This window comes from Urocitellus parryii, chromosome 6 (assembly GCF_045843805.1).
Source record: "Urocitellus parryii isolate mUroPar1 chromosome 6, mUroPar1.hap1, whole genome shotgun sequence".
Taxonomy (NCBI): domain Eukaryota; kingdom Metazoa; phylum Chordata; class Mammalia; order Rodentia; family Sciuridae; genus Urocitellus; species Urocitellus parryii.
This window is the reverse complement of record NC_135536.1, coordinates 111,598,856-111,625,036: the sequence shown is the minus strand read 5'-3', so window position 1 is coordinate 111,625,036 and position 26,181 is coordinate 111,598,856. Positions and strand designations below refer to the sequence as shown.

General features: G+C 39.1%; 1 protein-coding gene across 6 annotated transcripts in view; it reads right to left on the bottom strand.

Annotated features, from left to right (window-relative positions):
- Positions 1-25,898, bottom strand: part of Map2k5 (mitogen-activated protein kinase kinase 5) — a 235,694-nt gene extending 209,796 nt beyond the window's left edge. For 5 of the 6 annotated variants that reach the window (XM_077799532.1, XM_026408803.2, XM_077799535.1 and 2 more), the window contains exons 1-3: positions 25,152-25,898; positions 19,241-19,289; positions 6,612-6,679 (exon numbers count right to left, since the gene is read on the bottom strand). In XM_077799532.1, coding sequence (XP_077655658.1) covers positions 6,612-6,679; positions 19,241-19,289; positions 25,152-25,286 — 252 coding nt within the window. In that variant the 5' untranslated portion in view covers positions 25,287-25,898. The remainder of the gene's footprint in view (positions 1-6,611; positions 6,680-19,240; positions 19,290-25,151) is intronic. The other variant, XM_026408801.2, reaches the window with a different exon arrangement.
- Between the last annotated feature and the right edge of the window lie 283 nt (positions 25,899-26,181).

Here is a 26,181-nt window from a genome sequence, read left to right as displayed (position 1 = left end):
GCCACAAATTCGATTACGACACTCCTTAGACATGTCATCAGCTATGCCTTCTCTCAATCACTTCTTATGCTTTACAGTAAGAGGCTTTTCCTCTGTGATACTGACCTCTCACAAAACACATAACTGCCCCAGTAGTCAAAAATACATGAAGCCAATCTAGTTTGCACACCGAATCAGTGGTTACATTTCCTCACCTGGCTTCAGGTCTCCCAGTTCCCTAATAATTACTGTCCTGCCTCCGGGAGACGACAGTGTGCACAGCTCTTCTTTAACTGACTCCAGACCAAGGGCCCACATGTGGCCATGGACTGAATACATGATGAGAAGGAATATCACAAAGAATGTCTTCCAGTGAAAAGGTCAACAGGGAACAACTCTGGGGCCTGTTGTATAATCTACTGTTACTGGATAAATGAATTTATTAATGATTTAAAGTGAAAATGACAGCAAGTTGGCCAAGTTTAATGACGACACTATTTGTTTTAGATAGTAAAACCATAAAGGACTTTTGGGAGCTCCAGATGGTCTTAATAGAAGTTGGGCAGCCAACAGCAGATGAAATTCAACTTGGCTAAGTTTAAGGTAATGTGCATTGGCAGTAGGAGTTTAAATTTGTATACAGCAATGGGTCCAGAACTTCTGGGATCCTCTCCCGATGAGGCTTGCGGAAGCTTTCCAGGGTCCTCACCATGATTAACCTGAGGCAATGTCTACACTGACCTTTCACCTAATTTCTAGGCTGCTGGGATTCTACAATTCTTCTAATGATGTTGTTTAAACAGTAGCTTCAGGGAACCTGCCACTTAAATAAAGCAGGACCATGAGGCCAGGGAGAAAGCAGACAGAGCAGGACTTTCCTTTATAAACAGGCTGCACGGAGCCCTCCACAGAGATGGAGCTAAACTGAGAGCAGAGCCAAAGATGACAAAATACTGGTGGTTCAAAGCTCCTGTTCCAGTAGTCCTGAGTGTCCTGGTGCATGAAGGCTGGGACGTGACTGTGCTTTTCCTTTGCTTCCAAAAGCTGCCTAATAAATCACTTGTTAAGGCAAATCTGAGTATGCTTCTGCGCCACACCACCAAACATACTCCAACATATTTCACAATGGGAGCTGAAGATGGGATGCTGCCTTTTTATCACTATTCTAAAGGCATCCAAGGCTCCCGAAAGACACAGAGAAGAAGATTAAAATATCCGCCTCTGAAAACAAGGATAAGAAAACAAAACAAAACTTAACTTATGGCTTGGTACATGCTGTTATTTGAGTAAATAAACTGAATAATTTTCAAAATAGATTCTTTGCTTCAGTTTCCCTTTCTTGCTCTTTTGATCATTTGTCTGCCCTGCCTGAGGAATACACTATATCATCAGCTGTTCAGGTGTATTCAGGAAATTAGGGACTCACCACTCACTGAAGGCCGAGCTGATTTTGTTACCTCACAGTAAGTTCAAATATGGGCCTATTTAATATGGGGTAGACATAAAAACACCATGTAAAAAACGAGAGTCCAACCTTTTGGCTCTTTGAAGAAGATCCTAGGGTTGTTAAACATTCAGCTCCTAAATGGGCAACAAATTTTGTGGTAAAACTCAGCCCTGTCAGTAAGAACAAGATTTGTAAAACTTCAGAAGCCCGTAGACTATTTTTGGCATTCTTGTTTAAATTCAGGTGCACTGGCATTCTAGTAAAAAGGGAGCATTTACAAAGCTTCTTCAGTGAAACTTTAGTAGATACCAAAACAAAAACCTGACTTAAAATAGGCAGCTTGAAGTCGCTGGGAACATGTGCCCAGGTCTCCTGTTAACTAGCCAAGTGGCCTCCAACCCACCTCTGAATCTGATCTCAGTTGCACTCAATGTACCTTAAAATCAAAGAGATAGACAGGTCCTTTAAGGTTCCCTTCCAACTCTACCTGAGTAACTGCTTAATTTTAGAGGCAATCTTCAAGTTATGCATACTAGGAAAAAGCTAATCACAGCCCTATTTACAAGATGCTCCATAGGTCACAACTACTTTCCCCTTGTGGTACCCAGGGTCTAACAAGGTACTCTATGGTCAAGTATACCAAAGGGAATACTTACACTTCATTAAAACACAAGGTCTCTGCCATAATGGGAAACATTACAGTAAAACTCATCCCATACTCTCTGGCAATGTGGGAAAATAGTATAAACAGAGAATGCGCAAAATGAAGAAAATTATTCTTATTAATATTATGCTCCATTCATACAAGCCTCTCAGCATCCACAGGATCAGGTGTAAAAACAAGCCCTTACTAGATACAGGATTTAGCAGAAACAAATGTGAATATATCTATCAAAGCAAGATGCTGAATTCTTCAATGAATGATCACCCACAAAAAGAGGTCAGCATTAAAATAACCCCCTCCTAGAAGTGGGCCTCAACAGCACTACCAGACAACAAAAGTGAACTGCTAGAAGGAGAAAAGCAGCATACCATTTTCAATGTTTCTAAAAAATGAGAGGGGGAATAAGCACAACAACAACAAAATTTAAACTACATTAAAGGAATATTTAACAGGGTCCTTTAAATAATTAGCAATGATCAGGTATTTAGTTTTCAGAATATGTAGGTTGTGTGTATTTTTTTCTAATAAAGCATTTCAAATTCTAATTAAAAAAATACTTTATGGAGGAATTAAAAAGATACAATGGTGTCAGAGGAAAAGCCAGGATCCCAGAAGTGGAATATTCTAACAACATAACTTACAAGAAACTACGCTATAAAAACAGATTGTTGATTAACACAAACTCATAACAAAACGCAGAGAGCTCTCACAATGGCGCTGCAATAACACTTGGCTGCTGAATTCTTTCAATACATTAAATATCTCCTTGGAGACCAAATTACTTTACATTTTCTTAAAAGACAATTTATTATAGCTTTGTTTTCTTCTCATTATCTCTTAAAAATATATCGAATGAAGTAAAGAATACAACTTGTAAATAACTTACATAAAATGGTACTAATGTGTGACAACTGACTTTGGTTTAATATGTAGGTTATTATTTAACAGCGCACAACAACCTATTGTCATGACAAATCCTTACTACTACAATATTCCACATGTCACATGTATCAAAAAACACTGTATGCCATTATTATAGCACTCATAAAATTAACTGCCTCAGGCAGCTAGCGATTTAAATAATTGATAAGTTTTCAATTAAAAAGGCAACATTTTCAAGTCTAATACAAAAACCTATTTAAATTACTGATAAAAACTTACACTTGTGTTGGCCCAAAGACAGAAAATGCTTACATGGGAGGGGGGGTAATTTAGCAAGTTTTAACTCAGATGTTGCAATTTTTTCCCCCAATTCTTATACAAAGATCTAGGCTGTGTATTCACTTAACCTTTGTAATCAAAGGAAAAGAATGATTAGAGGACTAATGGTAAAAATGTCCCTACTTTTGCTTTTCCTCATATGGCTTTTAAATAAATACTAAGGTGACCACAATTGAATACCATATGAAAATCTAAGCTGCTTCATTTTTTTACAATAAAAAAATGGTCCTCCATCAGTATCTTCCCTATGCCACTACACCAAATCCTGCAATCAAACTTGCTCAGAGCCAAACTGAAGCGAAAAAACAAAGACCAATGCAAAATTTTAATAACAGGTTAATAATCATAAGGCCCTCTCACCAAAATCTACTGTAAAATTAGATACAAATGGTTTTTTTATGGCAAAACTGAATCCCAAAGGAATTTCCAACCATAGGAACCAAAACAGACCAAAATGATAGCCAGCCCATGTAGTTTGTGCTTTCTAAACACTCTTTACCTTTTGAATGCTTGTTGAGAGCCTGACTCTCCCTAAACAAAGGGTATGTGATGGCAGGGGCAACAAGTAGAGGAGGAGAAGAAAATCCATTTAAATTTTAAATGACTTAAAACGTGTTCTCTCTCAGCAATATTTTCAATTCACTTCAAAATATTTTGCTGAGTGGTGGAGTACTGCCTAGTATATACAAGGCCGTGGGTTCAATTTTAAGAACCACAAAAAGTAAAAACTTATTTTTCCCCCACTGAAACAGCATCAAAAAAATCAGAGCTTTACCTTAATACATTAAAATTTGAGAATGGGGCTCAGGTTCCCACCTATGAATTTTTGTTAGGTGAATTAATGAGAAAACTCTGATCCAATCAGTCAGACCACAATCTACCAACCAGTGACAATTCATGATAAAGTTTTCAATCATCCACAGAAAAATTAGAAAAAACAAGAATCAAGTAGTGAGTGGTACATAAAACTAATACTCACTTTAATGAAATTATCACTGTTATTTGTGAGATTACACCCTGCCCACTGTTTTACTCTTTAAATTACTACCACTATTTTTCTTTGCTAATAAAATAATGGTAACAGAGAATTTTATTAGTTTACTTATTTCATTAGTGTTTCTATTTGGCAAAATTAAAAGTTACTGTGCCTGTCTGTCCCCTAACCTGAAAATGAAAAATTTATTGATTCATGAAAGCCAAACATTTGGGGATGAGTGAACTGGATGATCTCTTTTTGGACTAAAAAGTACCTATTAAGAAATTTTGGGAACTTCTAAATTTAAGGACCTGTAATGTAAGGTTGTGTGATCATGACTAATATTTTTCTACAACACAAAATAATTAAACATTCCATTTTTAAAAATAACCAGAAGTTTTAAGGACTATTTTGTTCAGATACTATAGCTAAGGTATTATATAAACACAAATTACTTGGAATTTAATAATGGTGATAAATTTTTTTAAAAACCCAGTATGAATTTGCAAGATCGTGGACAGGAGAGAGGCAGTGGAAACACATGAGTGAGTGCAGGTGTTAGGAGAGGCTGGACTTAAATTCAGTATTTCTAAACTACTCCTGAGACCTTGGGCATGTCTCTCAATCACAGTTTCCTCATTTACAAAACATGGAATGTAGTATCTATTTCAGAGTGATTATTAAATTAAAAAAAGGAAGAAGAAGAAGAAACAACAACTCAGGCATTTAATTTACATAGCATGCACTCAGAGAGGGAAATGATTATTATTATCCCTATGATCACACTTACCAACATTTTTCAAAAAGCACAATTAGTTATGATCTTCTAAAAAGGATGTTATCTCTTATGGGTGGGTATGCTGAATACATAATGAAAACATATTGATGTCTGTTCTCTATCAAGGACGTGAGAAAAATAGAACCCATCTGTGTGTGTGTTTTCTAAAAATAAGAATGTCCCATTCCCAGGAGAGTTAGCCAATCTATCAATACTAGTGCTAGACCTTTCTGAAGACAATCCTACTCTGCCTTTCAAGTACTGATGAGTTCAGCTCTAAATTCTCAGTACACAAAGACTCCCACATAAGTTAATGGGAAGTCAATGGGAAATTGACTTTTCCTACTCTGCTGGTTGGAAAGCAACGCTCTGTTAATCATGCCATCCTTCTTGTTCTCTTTCCTCCTACCCTAAATTAAAACTATTGGCGGAAACCCATACAGATAGTTTACAGTTTTCATTACAATGAAACAATGTCCTGGTTGAAGCTGAAGTCTATCAGAAACCTACAACCTAACTGTTGGCTATGATTAGATTCTCAAGGAAAAGCAAGGGCCCCATTCCATTCTACCAAGATACCACTTTGCATTTCTACAGAACTTTTAACTTTTCAAAGGGCTTTCACATCTATTATCCCATTTGATCACTACAATGACCCTGTGCAGTAGAAAGGACAAGTATTATTATCTGCAATTGATAGATGAGGCAACTACAGCACTGAAAGGTTAAGTGATCTGCCTGAGGCCAGGAAGCCAGCACAGAGCCTGATCTCCCACTCAACACTCTCCAGACCACTGGAAAAGATTTTGGTAAACAGATTCCAAACTTAGATAAAATAAAATAAAACTTGAGATGAAAAGCTCAAATCGGAGCTCAGGAAAGCTATGTCTCTTCATCATCATTGAATTTTTCAAGCTCTAGAAATGTGCTCTTTTCTCTTTCTTATTTATTTCAGTCCCAGACAAGTATTAATACAAATGTTCACAGAGATTTGAAATACAAAAAAAAAATTCATTTCAGGATATATTCACATCTCTTTGATTCAGTAAGTAACCCTGTGGTTTGTTTTGGGGTGTGGGTAGGAGGATGGGTTGTGCATAAAATAATGGAGAATACATCTTTAAATCCTGTATCCATATTAAGCCTGCAGCTACATTATAACTATAGTCTGGAAGGGTGAAAGAGATCTCCAGTTGAAAGTAGATTTTGAAAAATTTTTAGAGCCCAGGGGTTCATTTTTAATGAGCCGTTACTTTAAGTACTGCATAAAAAATACAGGAAATTGATAGTCCATTTAGTCTGCACCATACCTAATGCAAAAGTCATTAAGATGCATTATTCTTAATGTTCATGATATGATCAGTAAGTGTCTTTTGAAAAGAAATGCCCTCAACTTTCACGTAAGGAAATCTGAAAACCTTATCTATTATGTGGAAAAATATTATGGCAATTGTGATCTACTTACATGTCTTCACTATGACCAAGAAACAGCAAGCTCGATCACATTAACAGTTTTAACAACAGTCCTCATTTGTAATGCACTTACATATGACAGCATTGCCTTCATTTCTTCATCACTTCTCACTGTAATTCTATCACCATCTTCATCTTCATCTGTTTAAAAAGAAACATAATGCTAGCGTTAAGATGTGCATTCTTTTAATGTATAAAAACCATGCTGGATGGGAAAATAATACAATTGGTTTTTGATAACGTGATACCCAAACCCTTAACACCATAATTTTTTAAGATGTTAGGATTATTAGCTTTTAGTTTGGTTTGGCTTAGAACATAATTAGAATCTCAAAAAAGAACTAAAATTTAGGGACATTTGAAAATCAAAATACTGTTCATATCATTCATGACCTAGGTCCAGGTTACAGTAAATATAACTGGAGTATGACACAACAGGTTTGTTTGGGAGAATTTTTAAAACCAAAGAAAGGGGCTGGGGATGTGGCTCAAGCGGTAGCGCGCTCGCCTGGCATGCGTGTGGCCCAGGTTCAATCCTCAGCACCACAAACAAACAAAGATGTTGTGTCCGCCGAAAACTAAAAAATAAATATTAAAAAAAAAAAAGAAAGGCCAGTCTTGTTCTAAAACCGGTACTTTATTTCCCAAATGGCATCCTATTCTTTTCTATTTCTTCCTGTTGCTCAAGTCATCTACCACATCCCAACAGCATAATTAAAATAGCTAACATTTACTGAACACTGTTACACGGGAGGCACCATAATTTGTACTTCATACGCAATACTGCCTTAAAACCTCGGCACAACCCTCTGATGTGGACATCACCATTATATTCATTCCCTTTTTACAAAAGAGGAGCCTGGGGCCTGGTGTAAGGTTAACTTGCAAAGTAACTCCAACCCAGGTCTCCCTACCTCCCATCCTGCCTATCAGCGCTCTCTTTCCAGTTGCATTTGTGTTGGGTACTCTCTATCAAAGGCAGCAGTAATCGGGAGTTACATTATTTTGAAATAGGCTTAACAGTCCTAAGACTAGAGGATAATAAGACTCAACAAAATTCATAACCAGAATGTGTACTTTGAATCAGATCTTCAAGGACACCTCATCAGAAATGTTATTACTTCAATAACTGTCTTAAAGTAGTTTTGACAAATTTCTTCAAAAACTGTTTTAAGAACCTAAAGATAAACCATGTGAGAATATCAAACCTCATTTTTAACCCAAAATCAAATTGGTGGTCTGATTACCTACCCACACCATCTGCCAGCTATACCCAGAATGGCTTGTGGCTATTTCTAAATATTTAGCTAGATACTTCTTGTGTCTGGAAATAAAAATTTGTCAATAGTGAGGATACCTGACAGTCTATGTGGCAGACTCTAAATGTATAGTTGAAAGAAAAACACCAAAAACATACTTAAGCAATATACTTAGCCTCCCAAGGTGACAAGTACGAAGGGGCAGGCTCTGGGCAGGACACCTCAGCTCTGGGGCACTACCTAAACAATAAGCATTATTATTTTGTTACTGCTGTTCACTCCTTAGCATGCAATTACTGATTTGATCAGATGCAGAGATGCACCAATCCCAAGCCAGGCAAACCAGATACCTCTCCCCAAGAAATGAGGACACTTTTAAGAAGAACAGGCTGGTTCAGTTCAACTCCAGCATCCTCCCCCCTCACACATCTGCAGTCCACCCTCCTGTCCAGCCACAGTTCAGATGATGTCCCCTTGCCTGGTGACCAGGCCATGGGCACCTTGGGAAGGAGTCTATGCTTTCTTTCAATTAACCTACTGCCAAGCAAAATGCTACTACTCCCTGTCCCCTCAGTAGCCAACATGTGACAACATGATGGAAAGCAGCACTCAGCCAGCCCCACTCATTGACCAAGCCAACAGCTCCCACACAGGTCTTCTTTCCAAAGTATTTGCTTCTGGATCCTGGATCCTGGTTCATTCTGCACATTTCCCCCAACTAAATGAGAATCAGTATTATCAGTCACTCTGTCTAAATAGGTGTTATCAAGAGCCACTACTGGTATTCCACCAGCAGGGACCACCTGTTCTCAGGGTAAAAGGCACACACTGGACTCTTCCAGTAAGGAAGAAGGCAAATTCCCACCGACTCTCCTGGGGGACGTTACACACATAAAGTGCAACACAGGAACCCAGCACTTTTTCTTTCTTTCATTTTCGGTACAGACTCTCTAGGGGCAAACTGAGAGAGGGTATTCTAGCTATAGAAACAGAAGAAAAGAGCTTCTGTACAGGTTCTAGAGACTAACATTATCAAGGCTAAGTTGAAAGTTTTCTTTCAAATAGAGAAGACAAAAGGAAAAAACAGTTACAATGTAAAAGAGTATAATGTTATATATCATCATTATCACACATGACAGCACTTTACACTTTTGCTTTAAAACCAGGTCAGACACTGTTTGTTCCAGCCTGAAGGAAGCAGTTTTTTTATACATCTCATTTCTGCACAAGAACTAGCTATAGCAATCATGGTCACAAAGGGACTGCTTATATTCAAACTTCAATACACACAAGACCTCAGTAAGGTACTGTTTGCATGGGGAGTTGCATAGAGTTTAGTAAACAGGCAAAAAAACCTTTTTACAGCTTTTAAAGAGAGGGCACAAATTCCAAAAATATCATTTAAATCACAATCTCTCTAAATCAAGATGAGAGGGAGAGAGTTCTTTTAAGTTCCAAAGTCAGCCTCAAGTAACTAAGGCTACTTAAGATAAAATATTCTGGAGTTCTAGACTTCTACGAAATCCCCTGAGGGATTATTACAGTGGGGAAAAATTAAAAACACCTGAGGGAAGTGGGCTAGGAGAATAATGTCTTGCAGAGCAGTTCCACAGAAAGGAGCTATGAGACAATGCTTTGCTGCCAACCTAGCGGAAGAGAGTTGGTGCTGCCCTGAAGGGTCTGACTCCAAGGGGAAGACTGTATACAGGCTGAAGGGAGCATTCCAATAAGGCCTGGGGATAAAATAGGGCTTCTGTGACCCAGTGCTTGACAGCTCTTAGGAGTTAACAGGTGACACAAATTTATGTGGGTCTTGGTTTTTTTGGAGGGGCTGCCTGTTTCACTTTTGAAAACCTGTGCTTAGTTGCCTAATTAAGACTGAGACTCCTGGTTCTTGTCAAATAAGAGACTAAGGTAGAAAAATAACCACTCCCTTGAGAAGACTGGTGTTTTGGGCCAAAAGGCAAAATCGAAACTATCTCTGACCCCTGGCAGCCCAAGTGCAAAGCATTCACCTTACAAAGTGAGAATGCACTTTTCTCTAAAGACACCTGAGTGCAGGGCAAGAAAGCAGAAATACATTCCGAGCAACGCAGTGCGACAGTAACCAAAAATACTTTTCTAAATAAAAAAGTTAGACATATGTAACATATCCAGCAAATGTTCTGGCTATTGGCCTATCAAACTGGGTTAGCTATAAAAATTACACTAGCTGAAACTATAAATCATAAAAACTTAGTAAAATGGCACAAAGAGTGTCGACATAAATGTGTTGGTGAAGAACACCAGAAAAGTAGTGGTACTAAGTGGAAAGAAGCAGAAAAATAATTTGAACTCTTTCTGTCTTATACATGAAGGTTCTTTGCCATCTGACCAAAAAAGCATTACTGGATATAACCAAGAAATAGGGGGGGGGGGGAATGGGGGGAGGACAGATCTGACACACTGGTTCACAATGAGAATTCCAGGCTTCTCTAGTTGCCTGGAGCATAGTAATATGATTTTCCAGCACATTAGGGAAGCAAAAGTAGAACCAGAAAGTCTATGTACTGGCTGGATTTTGTTAATGTCACTTAAAATGGAGGAAAAAATCCTAGCAAGATACCAAATAGAGTGCAGCAGATGGTAAACAAATATTATGAAGCAATCTTCACAAAATCTGTAGTGTGTCACAAATATACAAAATGGCAGAGTTTGGGAAAAGAGAATCATAACAGGCCATATGTTGTTAGCAATTTTATTTGAAGCAACATACAATCCAAAAGGGAAACCTAGAAGAGGAACATAAAGGCCCAATAGAGGAGCGGCAGCCTCAGGTAGGGGGTGGTCAGAATGGCCTACCAAGTAAACAGCAGACGCCAGGGAGCTCTCAGCCACACAGCACCCACTGCAGTGAAGGGGGCTCGAGAGGGCTTTCTCGGGAGAAGCAATTGAGCTTCTACAAAGAGTAATAGAAAGTTAAGGCAATATATTATATGTCATTTGTCACACTCCTTCTGTGCCAGGTGGAAGTCAATTAGAACTATAGCAAAGGCATTTTTCCCAGGCAAGAGGAAAGAAATGAAAAAACATAACTGTAGAAGTGAGAAAGACATCTAATAGAAATTACCAGAAAGGATGTCTATTTTGATCCCTTCTCAGGGCAAGAGTCTAAACATCTGGGCAGGACTTCAAGGCCACAGTTAATCTATGGACACACTTTCATGGCCAAGAGATTTCACTTAGCTCCAGGTCTCCCTCCTTCTGGTTACTTCCCTGTTTTTTTACTTCCTTTCTCCTTCCAGAAAACAAAAAGTGCCCACTATGAGGTAGACATTGTACTGGGCACTGAGATAAAAGTGAAAAAAGAAAAAACATTGCCCCATGGAACTCACATCTAGTGACAGAAATAAGGGAACATACCATGCAGATAACTGGGAAAGTGCCTTCCAGGCAGAGGGAGCAGCTGATGCAGAGGCCCTGCCTGGCATGTTCTAGGGGCAGAGAGGATGTCAGGGTGGCTGAACCAGAAGGAGAGGTGGAGAGAGAAAGAGCATTTCAGAGAAGTAATGGTGGGACAAGGCTGAGGCAGATGCAAAAATGTAGGGACTTGTGGGGCATTCTGAGGACTTGGCTTTTACTCTCAATTGAAATGGAAGTCACTGAAGGATTTTGAGTGCATGATCCTGCTGAGGAGGATCTCTCTGAGCTCTCAGCAATTTGGGAGCTTGAATGAGGCAGAGGGATCACAAGTTGGAGGCCAGCTTGGATCACCTAAAAGCCCCTCAGCAATTTAGTGAGACCATATACAAAATAAAAAATTTAAAGAAAGGACTGGAGATAGAGCTCAGTGTGTTCAATCCCCATGATCAAAAAGAAAAAAAGCAATCTGGCTGCTGTGTGAAAAAGAGGCTGTGTGGAGGCAAATCATTGCCTTCTGTCTCCCTGTTCAGGTGAGAGATGGTGGTGGCCTAAACAAACTGGAAGTTTATTTTTAGTGTTTTGTTTTTAAAAAACTAGGTCTCCCTGTGTTGCCCAGTCTGGCCCCAAACTCCTAGACTCAAGTAGTCCCCCTACCTTAGCCTCTCAAGTAGTTGGGACTATAGGCGGGTGCCACTGCACCTGGTCAAGCTTAGGTTTCACAAAGTCATTACATGCTGCAGCCACTTTGAAGAGAGAGTAATGAGGATTGCTGATGGGTGGGCCACACCAGGTTTGTCCTTACTGATTCAGTTCTTCAACCATCCTGGCATTCCAGAACCACACATTGAGTCACCTTTGTGCCACGTACTATGGTAGAGTTTCTAGAGATTAAAAAATGAGAAACACTGTCCCCTGACATGAAGAAATGACCAATCAGTGCTTGGGTAAAGAATTTAAACTTTTTAATTCACATACAAATTAGTAAGATTATTAATAAGCAACAATGATTCCCATGAAACTAACAGGAATTTGGACTTTTTACATCAAGGATATTTCAAGCCAAAATTTCAATAAATTAAAGCTCTCCTCAAACTGCCTCAAACTGTACTATGCATAATTAACTCTTACATGTGAAATACCTTTGAGACTCAATGTAGGTTTATTATGAATTGAAAATTTTCCCCAAACTATCTAGTTTGCTTATAAGCAACAGCTTATCTTCTGCATATACATACTGTTGTAATAGTTTAAGAAATGGAAGTCTACATTTCCACATATCTTATGACTCAGACTGTTCTCTGAAGCAGAAAGCAGAACCTACCCAATTATTCTTAGTGAGACTATCTTTGCTATTAAGACATGAGGTATCTCCTACAGGTGTCACTCTAGTAACCAATTAGAGTTGTTCTCTATACTTAGAGGATTTACAACTTATACAACTACAATTTTCTTTTAAAAGGTCATGCTATGTTTAATTTAAAATAATATATGATGTGTTGGTTTAAGGATTCCCAGTCAAGATTGTAAATTAGTACAACCACTATGGAAATCAGTAAAGATGTTCTTCAAATGACTAGAAATGGAATCACCATATGACCCAGCGATACCTCTCCTCAGTACTTATCCTAAAGTACTAAAGTCATCATACTATAACAATACACACCTACCCATGTTAACAGCAGCAGAATTCACAATAGCAAAACTATGGAACCAGCCTAGGTGTCCATCAGTGGAAGAATGGATAAGGAAAATGTAGTATATATACATAATGGAGTTTTATTCATCCATAAAGAATAAAATTATATCATTTGCAGGAAAATGGATGGAACTTGAGAACATTATGCTAAGTGAAATAAGCCAGACTCAGAAAGTCAAGAATATGTTTTTTATATGTTTTCTCTCATATGTGGAAGCTACAGAAGAAAAAGCAAAAGAAAGGTAGGGGGTGGAATCCCATGAAAATGGGAGGAAGATCAGTAGAATAGAGAAAAGGAACCAGGAGAAAGGAGGAGGGAAGGGAAAGAGGAAATCCTGGGGAATGATATTGGCCAAATTATATTGCTATATTGTGTGCACGTATAAATACGTAACAACAAGTCCCACTATTATGGACAACTACAATACACCAATATACATGGAAAAAAATAAAGATTCCCACCCAAAATACAAAATAATCGTCCAAAAATTCATAAAGCAAATGAAAGAATTAAGTCCAGTGAGAAATGAGTATAGGGACTGGGGTTGTGGCTCAGTGGTAGAGTGCCTGCCTAGCATGTGTGAGGCACTGGGTTTGATCCTCAGCACCACATATAAATAAATAAAATAAGGGTCCATTGGCAACTAAAAAAAATTTTAAAAAGAGAGAAATGAGTATAAAACAGTCAGGTTAAAGGTAGACATAAAAATATCTAAATCAAATTCAGATGCACAGTTTGTCAAGTGCAAAAATACTTATAATGGATCTAGTCCTGAATCTGCGAAGTCAGAGTGCCATGGAAAAGTGGAACCACATGGCATCTATGTGTGTGAGCCAGCATTTGTCTATATAAATTCAAAATGCATCCTTTAAGTCACCACTGAGATCTTACTGTCCAGCAACACCAGTCCAACAGTCATTTCAAAGTAATTACTTGTCTAGAGAAAAATCCAGGGAGAGGAACACGTGTAACAGACACTCACAGGAAACGCATTAGTGGGCACGGTAGATTTTTATCACCTCATGTGTAGGTGCACTCATTAATCTGCTAATGAAACTGTGAAAACCAGCAGGGGTCTCTGGGCACATATGAATGTCAGGCTCCTACAGCATATGTAGGGCCCACACATGCAAACATACAGGATTTTTTATGGTTATAGAACCTGGCCTCATCTCAGAAATGTTTTCACATCTGGGAAAAGACAAATTATTCAATAACTGGCATAAGATCAACTGTCTATCTGTCAGAAAAATAAAGCTGGATCCCTACCTGACTTCTTTCACAGAAATAAACTGAAGATGGTATGAGTTTAAAATAAAAAGCAAAACAACCCTCATCTTTGCAATAAAAAAAATGCATGTTTTAAAAACTATGATACATACAAACGGACATATTGATATACATAACTAATATGTGTCTGTGTGTTAACTTCATTAAGAAAAAAGAACACAGATGAATGTTTTTTCAATATCCTAGAACATGGAAGACTTTCTAAGCATGAAGTCAGAAGTCACAAAGGAAAATGTGATAAATTCAACCATGTAAGAACTTTAACTTCTTTATAGAAAAACAAAAATGGAAATAAACTGAATAATAATATCTGTAACATGTTAACACAAAGAGCTGATTTTCTTTACAAGAAAACTCTTAAATCAATTTTAAAAAACAAATAACAATAGAAAAATGGGCAAAGGTGACCAAAAAAGTTTACAAACATTAAATACAAATAAAAACATGATAAAGCTCATTCATAATTAAATATAAACAGTATTATAATATTTTTTCACCTATCAAATTGACATTAACTAAAATTTTTGCTAATACCCAGAGTTGGTAATAGTAAAGAGAAATGGGTTTTCTTACGCATTATTGGTGGAAGTGTAATTGGTCCTACTTTTGAAAAACAAACATGGTACTAGGTATTGAATTTAAAATATGGGTACTCTCTGTCTCCATAGTTCCAAAGTCTAGGAATTTATCCTACAAAACATATTTCCATAACCAGGAAAGATATAAGACATCTATGTTGAGTTCAGCATTTTTTTTCTAAAATTGAGAACTGGTGACAATTAAATGTCAATAAATAGATTAATTACGTTAAGCCATAGCCATAAAATTAAGTTTAATATAGTTATCCAAGAGAATGAAGTAGATACTGGAAAGAGGTATAATATATACCATTTAGTAGGGTCAGGGGAAAGTAGAACATAGTACAGAGAAAATTTCTGTAAAGATACAGAAGAAATTGCTAACTATGAAAAACAATAAAATCCGAGGACTTGAGGAAATGGAGACTTCTTTTCCCTTTTTTCTGTGTTGCTTAGACTTTTTAAAAAAGACTATCTATACCTTCTTCACTTTAAAACAAATCAAACTGTAACTATTAAAAAGTACTTTTGGGGATGGGGTTGTGGCTCAGTGGTAAAGTGTTTGCCTAGCATGCTGAGGGACTGAGTTTGAGCCTCAGCACCACATAAAAATAAATAAATAAAATTTTTTTTTAAATCTCATCAACAAATATCATAACAGATATCCAAAAGAAAAAAAAAGTACTTTCATTTGTAGTGTAGTTGTGAGAGAGAAAGGACATGAAAAGGGTAAAAAAAAATAGAGGTTTAGGACCACTAGTCCAAAAGGCAAGTTTAGCTCAGACTGGCCTCTCTCCTCTCAACCAGCCCTAACTCCCCTTGGACAAGAAATCAGAAAGGTTGTCACCCCCACAAACCTTCTGCCCCTCTGTACCCCTGGGTTTTGAATTTGGGGCCTGAATTATTCACCACCAACAAATTATATGTCATGCCCAGACAATAGCATAAATAATACGAAAAAAGGAAATTACTTGTTTAGCTTTAGATCATGTGTATTTTATAATTCCCATTTTAATACAGACACATGTACCTTTCCATTTTGTTCAACAAGTACAATCTTCTAAGGCTCTAATGCTCAGTACTAAGAAGAGAGCAACAGCAAAATAAAGTGTAGTATCTATCACAAAGTAACTCAAAAATTTAGTGAAGGAGGAAAACACACAGCTGACCAGGGGGTAGCTTGTCCTAGTAAAGGTGTAGTGGGGGAGGGGGAGTGCCCCATCTAGAATCATCATAGGTTTTACTGACAAGATGGAGAATCTGTGAGAGAATTCTGTAGCATCACCTAATCTTTACCCTGTTTTCTATTTTCTTTTTTTTCTACATTTATGTAAAACAGGTAGATCTGACATCTGCCCTTTCTCTTACTGCTTAATTCATATCACTGAATAAAATGCTACCTCTCCTGTATAAGAAATCAATTAATGTTGGTATATGCTTATAGTATTAAATACTTACTAAATGCCTTAAGCATTTCTTTGATAAAGTTGTATTCATTTGAGGGCTGTTCATTATACCCATAAGCCACAGATATATCCCCCAAATTCCAGTAAATTAATTTATAAACTATCTCTTAGCTATTTCTTATATATAAGTTCCATTTACGGGTTCAGATTTTTGGTTCAGAAAAAAATAAGCCACCCTAGAACAGTCATAAGAAAAGCCAGTTAGGACTTCAAGTCTGTAATGGAAAGTACACAGTAATCCAAGCACAAAAAAAATAAGCCCTATTGTTATTTTGTCTATGTGTGTGCTTCTGTTTGCATTGTTTTCCATATAAAACTGGTCCAGTCGTAGATGGGTATAGAGCTGCTGCCCTTGCTGAGAGAAGAGGAAAAGCACATGTCACAGAACTTAAACATAGAAGTTTAAATGTTTTTTTCCTATACTTAACACTCCATAGGTTTTCAACATGCTTAGTTATAAAGAGTGCAAGTTTTACAAAGAGCAGTGTTTGAATCTGGGCTACACCACTCAGAGAACAGAGATACTCACCTGTCTCTGAGTTTCACTTTCCCCATAGGTTTAACTTTCTTACTTTACAAAGCCATCATACAGATTATTAAAGTCACAGGCACAATCCAGTAGGTAAAGCACCTATGAGTTGGCTAGCACAGAGAAAGCCATCAATAGATGACAGGAAAAACAATCATTATTATTATTATTAATATGAACTCCTAACTCTGGGAGCCAGTGGAGTAGGCACACATCTGGGGACCCAGAAAGCAAGAAGTAGAAAGTACAAAGTAAGCTGCTTTTTGCAGGGCTTAGAAAAAACAGACTACATGATTTAAATTATGATAACTCTCAGAACAAGTCCAACACAATGGCTGGGAATACATGCTCTGGAATCTACTCTAGAAATTCCATTTTACCACTTATTTGAGAAAATTCCTCAGAAGGTGTCCTTTCCTCAAAGGAGAAGTCCTTAAAGGAGATTTCCTCTCCTCAATTGAAATGGAGCTGATAATGGTCCTTCAAAGTAGGGACTTTGTAAAGGTTAAAATAAACGCTGACCATGGAATGCTTTTAGCACAGCTTCTGGTAACAGTACATATTGCAAATGCAGACTCTTAGGCTGCCCTGAAGAGCCTGCAACATTGTATATATTTCAGATACTGTGTCAACAATATAGCCTATTGCGGTTAATTAATATTTTATTTTATTAATTGGTATAATATTTTTCAATAATTATTACTGTTTTTTAAAATTCTTTTTTGTAGTTGTAGATGGACAGAATGCCTTTATCTGTTTGTTTATTTATTTATTTTAGTGATGCTAAGGATCAAAACCTGTGCCCCACACATGGCTAGGCAAGTGCTCTGCCACTGAGCTGCAGCCTCAGCCCTACTGTGAGTAGGACCGTGAAGCACTATACTATACTATTGACACTGCATCTGAAATACATACAGTGTTGCAGCCTCTATTTAGATTTCTTTCAGTAGCTTCACAATCCTATTCATAGCAGCTTTTGAAAACCAGTAATAATTATTGAAAACTATTCAAAAAATAGGGAAATATATAAAGTAAAAAGTATGCTCTTCCATTCACTGCCCCAGGTCCTACTTCTGCCTTCCAGGGGAGACAACAGGAAAGCACTGCAGCAGGCACTCTTCAGTTCTTGTCCCTCAAAATACACATGGGGGGTGAATTTTTCATAAATTGGGATCTTATTATCATATTATGAATCAACTATTTGTTGATTCAACCCCTGACTTCCTCTCCATGCCCATGCATAAAGTCCTAACTCATTCTTTTAGTTGCTGCTTAGCTTTAGAATATGGGTAAACCACAATGTATTAATCCATTATACTAGATATTAAGTTTACCTCTAATTTTGTGCTAATAAAAATAAGTTCACAATAAACACCTTGTTTGAGGTGCATTTGGCACATGTATAGTTATTTCTGTTGGGTAGTTTCCAAAAGTGGATCTGCTGAGTTAAAGGTCTTAAACACTTCACATATTGATAAATATTGTCAGATTGTCCTCCAAAGAGGAGGTACCCGCATACTATCTGTCAGTAACCATCTTTTTTTAAAAACAGAAACCAAAAGTACACTATCATGTAGGAAAAAAAAAAAGATTTTGATGCTCAACATTGGTCTGCTTCTTCAAATATTGATAGGAATCACAGTTCAAACTCTTAACTTATCCTTTCCAGGACTTGGGTCTCTATGCTATTGACTAATCTCACACTGTGGCCTCCAATGCAATGACATGGTTCATTTCAAAACCAGTTGTTTAGCACATCCCAGCCCTGTCTGGAAGCCAATTCAGTGGAGAGGGAAAGGACTCAAAACCAAAGTAGGCTGGGGTTGTGGCTCAGTGGTAGAGCACTTATCAGCATGTTTGAGCACTGGGTTTGATCCTCAGCACCACATACAAACAAAGATGTTGTGTCCGCCAAAAACTAAAAAATAAATATTAAAATTCTCTCTCTCTCTCTTTCGAAAAATAATAATAATAATAATAAATAATCTACCTACAACTAAAAAATATATATTTAAAAAAAGACCCAAAGAATTCCTGTCATCACCTACCAGTCCCACCAAGCCCCACTAAAACAGAATTATTCCATTGCAATGCTCACATAAAAGCTCTACTCCATTGCTATGTTTTAAAGCAGTAAAGGATTAAAATCTCTTAATCAATAATCATTGGTCTACAGGTAGTTTACACCTTTCATTTTGCCCCACAATATTATTATAGTAAGGAGCAAGAGCAGATAAAGGTCATGTTGGTAATTAAAGCTATATTGTAGAAATATGCACATCCAAGATATGATTAAATAAGAAAATATTACTCAGTTCAGAATCATCATTAAACTTGTATTAATTTATAAATATTTAAATGTACCATATGATGATCATAAATAATCTGATTTTGTCAGTTTCTAAAGTAATACAACCCATAAACCCTATGAAATATTACTGCAGAAAGAAATAGTCAAGAAAGTATTCAAGCCACACTTACATTCAAATGCTGTAGTTGTTGCTTCAGGCAAAACCTGGCCTATCACATCCTAAACAAAGAAAGAATAAAGAAAACACAATTAGCCATCTTCTTTATTGCTAACATGTGGCAAATCCTAGAGGAAATATGAGAACCTGGGAAAGCTTTTTGAAATGTTGACATAAACTATAAAAACATTAGCTCATAATCACACTTAGCCCATCAAGGTATTCTCAGACTTTAAATCTCTGTTCCAAGGAGAAAAATCTTCAGGAAATTTCTAGATTTGTATTAATAACAATCTTTTACTCTCAATTCAACAGAGCACGCAACTACACTATTGTGTATCTACACACACACACACACACACACACACACACACAAATGGCTTCCTCTGTGGGAGGCTATGGAATGTACTGCAGGGGAAAGAGAAAGGAGTCTGGGAGTCAGGCCACCTTAGTTTTGGATCTCAACTCTTTGTTAGATGCATGACTTAGAAAAAAAAATCACTTAAACTCTCAGAGCTTCAATCTGATTATCCTCCAAGATGGATCTAGTAATATTCTTGGACATACTGTAAAAACTAAATAACATAGTAAATATAAGCTTGGGACCTGTCACATTGTAGACATTCAACAAATGTGGTTCCTGTAATGAAACAGGCAAGTGCAGCCTTGCACTCACAGTGGTAGGAGTGAAGCACATGGGTTTCCATGATGATGATCTAAACCTATAAAACAACATTTCACACAAAGAGTTCTCATCAGCCCTTACACTTCAGCAATGGAAAACATATTTAATGACACCAAAATAAAATTTAATCTAGCCTATGAAAAAGCCAAAACAGTATAGAGAATCTCATGTCAATGTTAATCCAAAAAGCTGAAAAACTCAAAGATTACTCTAGAGACAGTTTAAATGAAGAGGCACAGAACACCCGAGTTCTGGAGAAAGTGATCCTGCATTATGTTCAGTCCCATCCGAATGTCCTGCAAACCTCCTTTCTCTCTGAGAGCCCTCCCACAATGTCCCTGCCAGGCTGTGCCAGAATTGGCACCAGGCAGCCAGCTGACAAAGCCTCAGCCGCTTGCAGTATTTCTCAGCAGGGAGCCCACAGCCCTTCGAAGCAGGGCACTTAGCAGAGTAGCGGCTGCAACTTCCTCTAAAGGCAATTCTTTAGAAGCTTTTGCTGCAGTGGCAATTTGCATAATAGTCTTGCCTCTACAGTGTTTTTTTTTTAAATAAATCTATGCATATAAAATTGATCAAAGAGAACTGTCTTAGGCAGCCCTTGCTCATTAGAGTCAAAAGAGATTATGTTTTCTCTGACTCTAGTCTTAGCAAATGAAACATCAACTTTCTGAGGAAGTATCTGTAAAAGATTTTAGGGTTAGAAAATTCTTTCTACATACTTAAAGGGAAAAAGTAGTTTTTTGGCAGGAAAACGCACAGTTATGTACAGAATAAAGGACCCAGGCATCTCAATGAAAAACTCAAAGGCACCAACTACAACCAGGCTGCTAGGGCTGGATGCCGCTCCGCCTCTCCCCAGCTGGGTGAATGAATCTCTCCATGCCTCGGTTTCCCTATATGAACAAAGAGATCATAACTGTACCCGGCTTGTAGAACTAGTAAGTTAATAATTGTAAAGGGCTTAGAAGAGTGTCTAACACATGGCAAGTGTCATATTAGTGTCTGTTAAATGAGTAAATCACTGATCACTAGAACATTACAAAGCTTACCTCATGTTAAACCTTTAAATTCAGCACCCAACAATCAGTGGAGGAGGAGGATAATTTGCTCACTGGCTCCACCCCTCCTCAGTATTTAATAAAGACCCTTTTTTAACCAGTATGGAAAAAATGGGGAGGTTATCACTGGTTACTTCCAAAGAGCCTCAAACACTCTGACAACCAAATTTGAGATGTGAACTAAGTCTCTGCAGAATTAACAATCTAACTTAGACTCCTTCCTTCTTAAGAGTAGCAGACCCCATCAAACAGAAAATTTCTAATAACCAGCTGAAACCCCTGCTGGGCAGCAATGGCATGCTTTGCCCATCAATATAAATATGGCGCCCCCACATGCTTTACATCTGACAGGAGAAAAGAGAGAAAAATAGCAAATTTGATTGAGAGAATCATGCAAACCATCTTGGGTTTTTTTAAATATATAAATAATGACAAAGGGGTAAAAAGTCTGAATATTATTAAATATCTCATGCTGACCATCTTGGGTTTTTTTAAATATATAAATAATGACAAAGGGGTAAAAAGTCTGAATATTATTAAATATCTCCTGCTCATTTTTAAGCAGGGTACATTTAATGATTCCATGTATATTTTCCAGTTATATTTAAAGGACTTATTTCCAAGTGACTTTCTCCTACCTTTAAACAATATAACTTTTTACCTCACCTTGTTTCAAAATGAAATGAAATTTACACATCTTGACAGTGATCATTTCTTGATCCTTCTCCTTCCTTTCGAGAAATTGGATAAATATCTGAGAGACCAAAAATATAACTGAGCGCCTACATACCAGGAGCTTTGTAAGTAGGCTCTAGAATAATGACTTGTTCCTTGACTTCAGGAAGACTAGAATCTGATCAGAGATAAAGTCTAACAATGTAAGGCACTTCTAGTGTAAGAGCCAAACTAAAGATATAAATAGCATATAGTGTTTGCTAACTCGGGAGGAAGGAAAAAATCACAGGCTTCATTTAGGCAAATTTTACAGATGATGAAAAATCAGGAGTTGGGACTTACAGACAGGGTACAAAGAACAGAGGGAGAAGACTGGGCATTCTCTTCTACCATGTGCTAAACCAATGTAAATCCTGCACAGGTTTCCTGGACTCAGTCCCAGGGAAAAGAAACCCAGAGAGCTGAAAATCAGACACAGTAGATACCCAAATGCCTCTGCCCTTAGGGACCAAGTAGACCTCCTTCACACTGTAGCTAGTGCTAGATGATCAGACAAAAGACAAGGTCCAGAGAGGCCCACTGACTTACCCAGGGTCTCCCAGAAGTTTGGTGAAGAGCCCTCAACAACTCACATGTGGTCTGCGGTGTTCAATTATGCTAACTCAGTGATGCAGCATGGCTTCTGTTAAGTTCTGCCAAACACTAGCTATATATGGTTTCAGCAAGGCATTTTCCCCTCTGGGGTTCACGCCTCCACATTTGAAAACTGAGAAGGTGGGAGTAGGAAGCAAGTAGGTTAGAAGAGATGCTTCTAGCTTTCATATAACTTTGAGGTTTAAGATTCCAAGCCAGAGATAATAACATTCTGTTGGGAGTTTCTTGCCTTTTCTTGATAAAAGATGAAGTGAAATGGGAGAGCAGACCACAGGGATCTCTCGGCTTGCATGCTGGCAGAACTCCCTAGGAAACCACACAGCACCTACATGGGGCCTTCTTGACAAATGTACTCCACCTAGACTTACAAGAGCAAGGCGGACATATGGCACTCTTAGCACTAGCAATGGGGCCATTTGAGCAGTGTCTCCTTTAGGCCACAAATCCTGGGTCAGGAACAATTTGGAAGTGCTCAAGAAGCAGAAGACCAAGAGCCTATCCCTTATGTTGTAGTGACAACACTTCGAGAGCACTTACTATACACTAAATTGTTCTAAGTGCTTTGTACGCATCAACCCAAGCAGTCCTTACAACTCTATGAGGTAGGCACTGTTTTTACTCTCTTCCTTAAAAAAAAAAACAAAAAACAGAAGAGGAAACTGAAATAAAAGGCCACCTGCTCACATGGTAGGACTTCCAATTTATGCCCAGACGTCCTGGATTCAGAGTTTGAGGTCTTCAACACTGTACTATTCTACACAAAATAATATTTTGTTGTTCCAAATGAATAAAAGTAAGAGAAAACTCATCTTCCTCATCATAAACACAAATTTCACTTAACTTTCATAAATCTTTTCTTTTTAATCTTTTTAGTTGTAGATGGACACAATACCTTTATTTTGGTTATTTTTCACGTGGTGCTGAGGCTCGAATTCAGTGCCTCACACATGCTAGGCAAGTGCTCTACCACTAAGCCACAACCCAGCCTCACCTTTCACAAATCTATTACAAATAGGGAGACTGATGTTCAGAGAGGTAAATAACTTGTCTTATTAGTGGGACAGATGGCAATTAAGCCCAAATTTCTTGAATCAAAACCCAGTACTGTGTCCACAGAATTATAATTGCAGCCATCCTCTTTTAAACTCCACCATTAAACAAATATTTCATGGCCCTGTGAAGCAGCAGAGATAGGGGGAAACAAAGATCTCCATCTCCTCTAGCAGTGAATCTTCTAAAGAAACAGGCAAATAATTGTGACCAAATGTGTGCTTTGCTGGAGTAGCACGTGAAACTGCAGCCACATAACCAACCAACCCATCATGGAGGAAAAGCAAAACTTGACTTTGAAGGACAGGTGAGAGTTGGCTAGCTGAAGAAAAGGACAGTGCAGCCTGAGCACCTGGGAGAATTGACAGTGATTATACAGACCTGGGGCACAGGATGCTCATGGAGGTATGGTGAAAGAGGAAGCTAGTTCCAGCCAGACCAGAACCAATCAAGATGGACCCAGAGGACCATGATGAGGAATGTGGGCTTTTCACGAGAGGAAATCCATGTGCATGTGAGTGTGTGGAGAAGTGCAGATGCAAGAGTGAAGGATGGTATATGGTGTACAAGATTGGAGGCTCCTGGCTTAGGTACCTGAAAATCTACATAGCCTACTTGGTCAGTGACATCCAAAATTCAAAATGAAGTCACTGGAATCAAAATGTTATTCAGTTGTCCAAGACAATCAAAAAAGCCACATCACAATTCTTTCTCCTTCCAAGGCCCTGCCACTCAATCCTCCACACACCCTTTTCCCCCAAGTGCTGGGAATCAAACCCAGGGACTTGTACATGCTAAGCAAGCACTCTATGCTGAACTACATCCATGACCCTCAGCCCTCGCTTATGTTGCAGGTAAGTTCCACTAGGCATCTACCTTTTACAGCCTACTTCTTAACATGTCAGTTTTTGCCTTTGATGTCTCAGTTATTCATTACATAAAATGGGCCCAGGGTATCCTGTCTATGTCAATTGAAGCAAGAAAGATACAAAGATGGGGGAAAAATAGGTAAAAGTAAGGAAATTTGAGTTCTGATTTCCACTCAGAAGCTATACACCATTGGAAAAGTCATTTCATCTCAGTATTCTTTCATAACTCCTTGCAAAAAAAAAAAGACTTGGGGGCTGAATAGGCCAACAACAAGTTTACACACAATACAATACATTCCACAATTTTATTTGAAAATACCTTCTGAGTTTCCTGAAGGTAATACACTATCAATTATAAGATGCATGTTTTCCTTGTACATTTTTTCATCTCTGAAATTGGGCTGTATTTGTACAGGGATGGCATGTCATAGTTTAACAGGCAGTGTTTTTTTCTTTCTTCGTGGTAAGACTGTCTTGCAATCAATGGCACCTTAGGTTTGCTCAAACATGGTTAAGTTAAAGTTGCTCTTATTTCCCTTTCCAGTCAGGTCACCAAATTCAGAGAAGTCAGTAGAAAGACATGGCTGGAATCTGGCCAGGGACATTCCCCAAACATTTGGGGAGAAACTCTTCTAAATTCAACTTTTTATATTCTAGTCTGTTCCCTCAGTGTAAGTCCCAGTCCAGTCTGTGAGCTTTCTGAGGACGGGTTTAGCCAGATTCATCTTTCTTCTGGGCTCTGCACATTTGCCAGGTTTCAGTGAATGCAATTAATCAATGTTGTGGTTGAAACAAAAACAAAACAAAACTACCCCCACTGGAGGCCAACAGGGGCCACCACCACTAGCTCATGCCACCATCAGTCAGTGTGCTGAATCCCCATGACCCTGAGGCCCCCCTTACCGGGATTTGGACACTAAGATTGTCACTCACCAGCACATCTCTGAAGAGTAACTGCGGCCCAGAGTGCACTGTCCAGTCCACCGCGCCACTATTTGGAATCTTGATGCGAATCACCAACACCTGGTTCTCCATGGCACGGAAGGGGCCAAGGGCCAGCCACAGCATTACAGGTTAAAGGGGCTCACATCCTGGGGCAAGGTTTACCCACTGGCCCCTGATTAGAATGGGCTCTAAGAGGTGACAAGGGAAGTGAAGGGCAGAAGACAGAGGGTGGGAGGTAGTGAAAGAGGGAATCAGGAAGGAGCCCGCAGGCACAGAGCCAGGCCCAGGTTGTGTGGGGCTTGAGCGTGTCTCCCGGGTGCCCTGGGGAGCAGGCAGTGACCGAGGTGGCTCAGTTCTGGAGTTGTAACGAGGGCAAAACAGAATCGTGACGCTCTCAGCGGTCCGTGAGGGTGTGAGGGGACTGCAGAGCTAGGACCCGGGTTGGGGGAGATGTAGCGGCAGGTGTCCACCCCTCCTTGGTGGCTTAAGGGTCGAGGGGAGGATCCTCGACCGGAGGGGACTCAGTCCAGGGCTATTAGGAGGAGCCCCAGGGCCACGGGACCACGAGAAGGCCGAGGTGGGCCCTAGGCGGGAGGGTCAGGGGACAAGTCCTCTGCCCCACCTGGAGCCAGAGGGCGCGGCGCGTGAGAGCTCAGTCCCCGCCACCCGAGGCCGCGAGTCCAGCGGCAGCGGTGGCAGCGGCGACGAGAGGCGGAGTAAGGCGGCGGCGAGAGCACTGTTACTCCGGAACCAAAACGCGCGGCGCCGGAACCCCGGGAGCCGAAGAGCGGGACCCGCCTCCCGCGGCGCCATGTTGGAAGAGGGCAGCTCTCGGACGCGCCGCCCCCCGCGTCCGAGCGGGCGGGACCGAGGAGCCAGCGGCTACGCCGGACCCAAAGCTCCGGTCCTGCTCGTTGGTCAGACCGAATCGCCCTGTGACCGCGTGTGGCGGCCGAGCGACGGCCCTTTCTTGGCTCTGGTTAAAGGCAGCGGGGTGAAAACATCTAACAAACGAAGG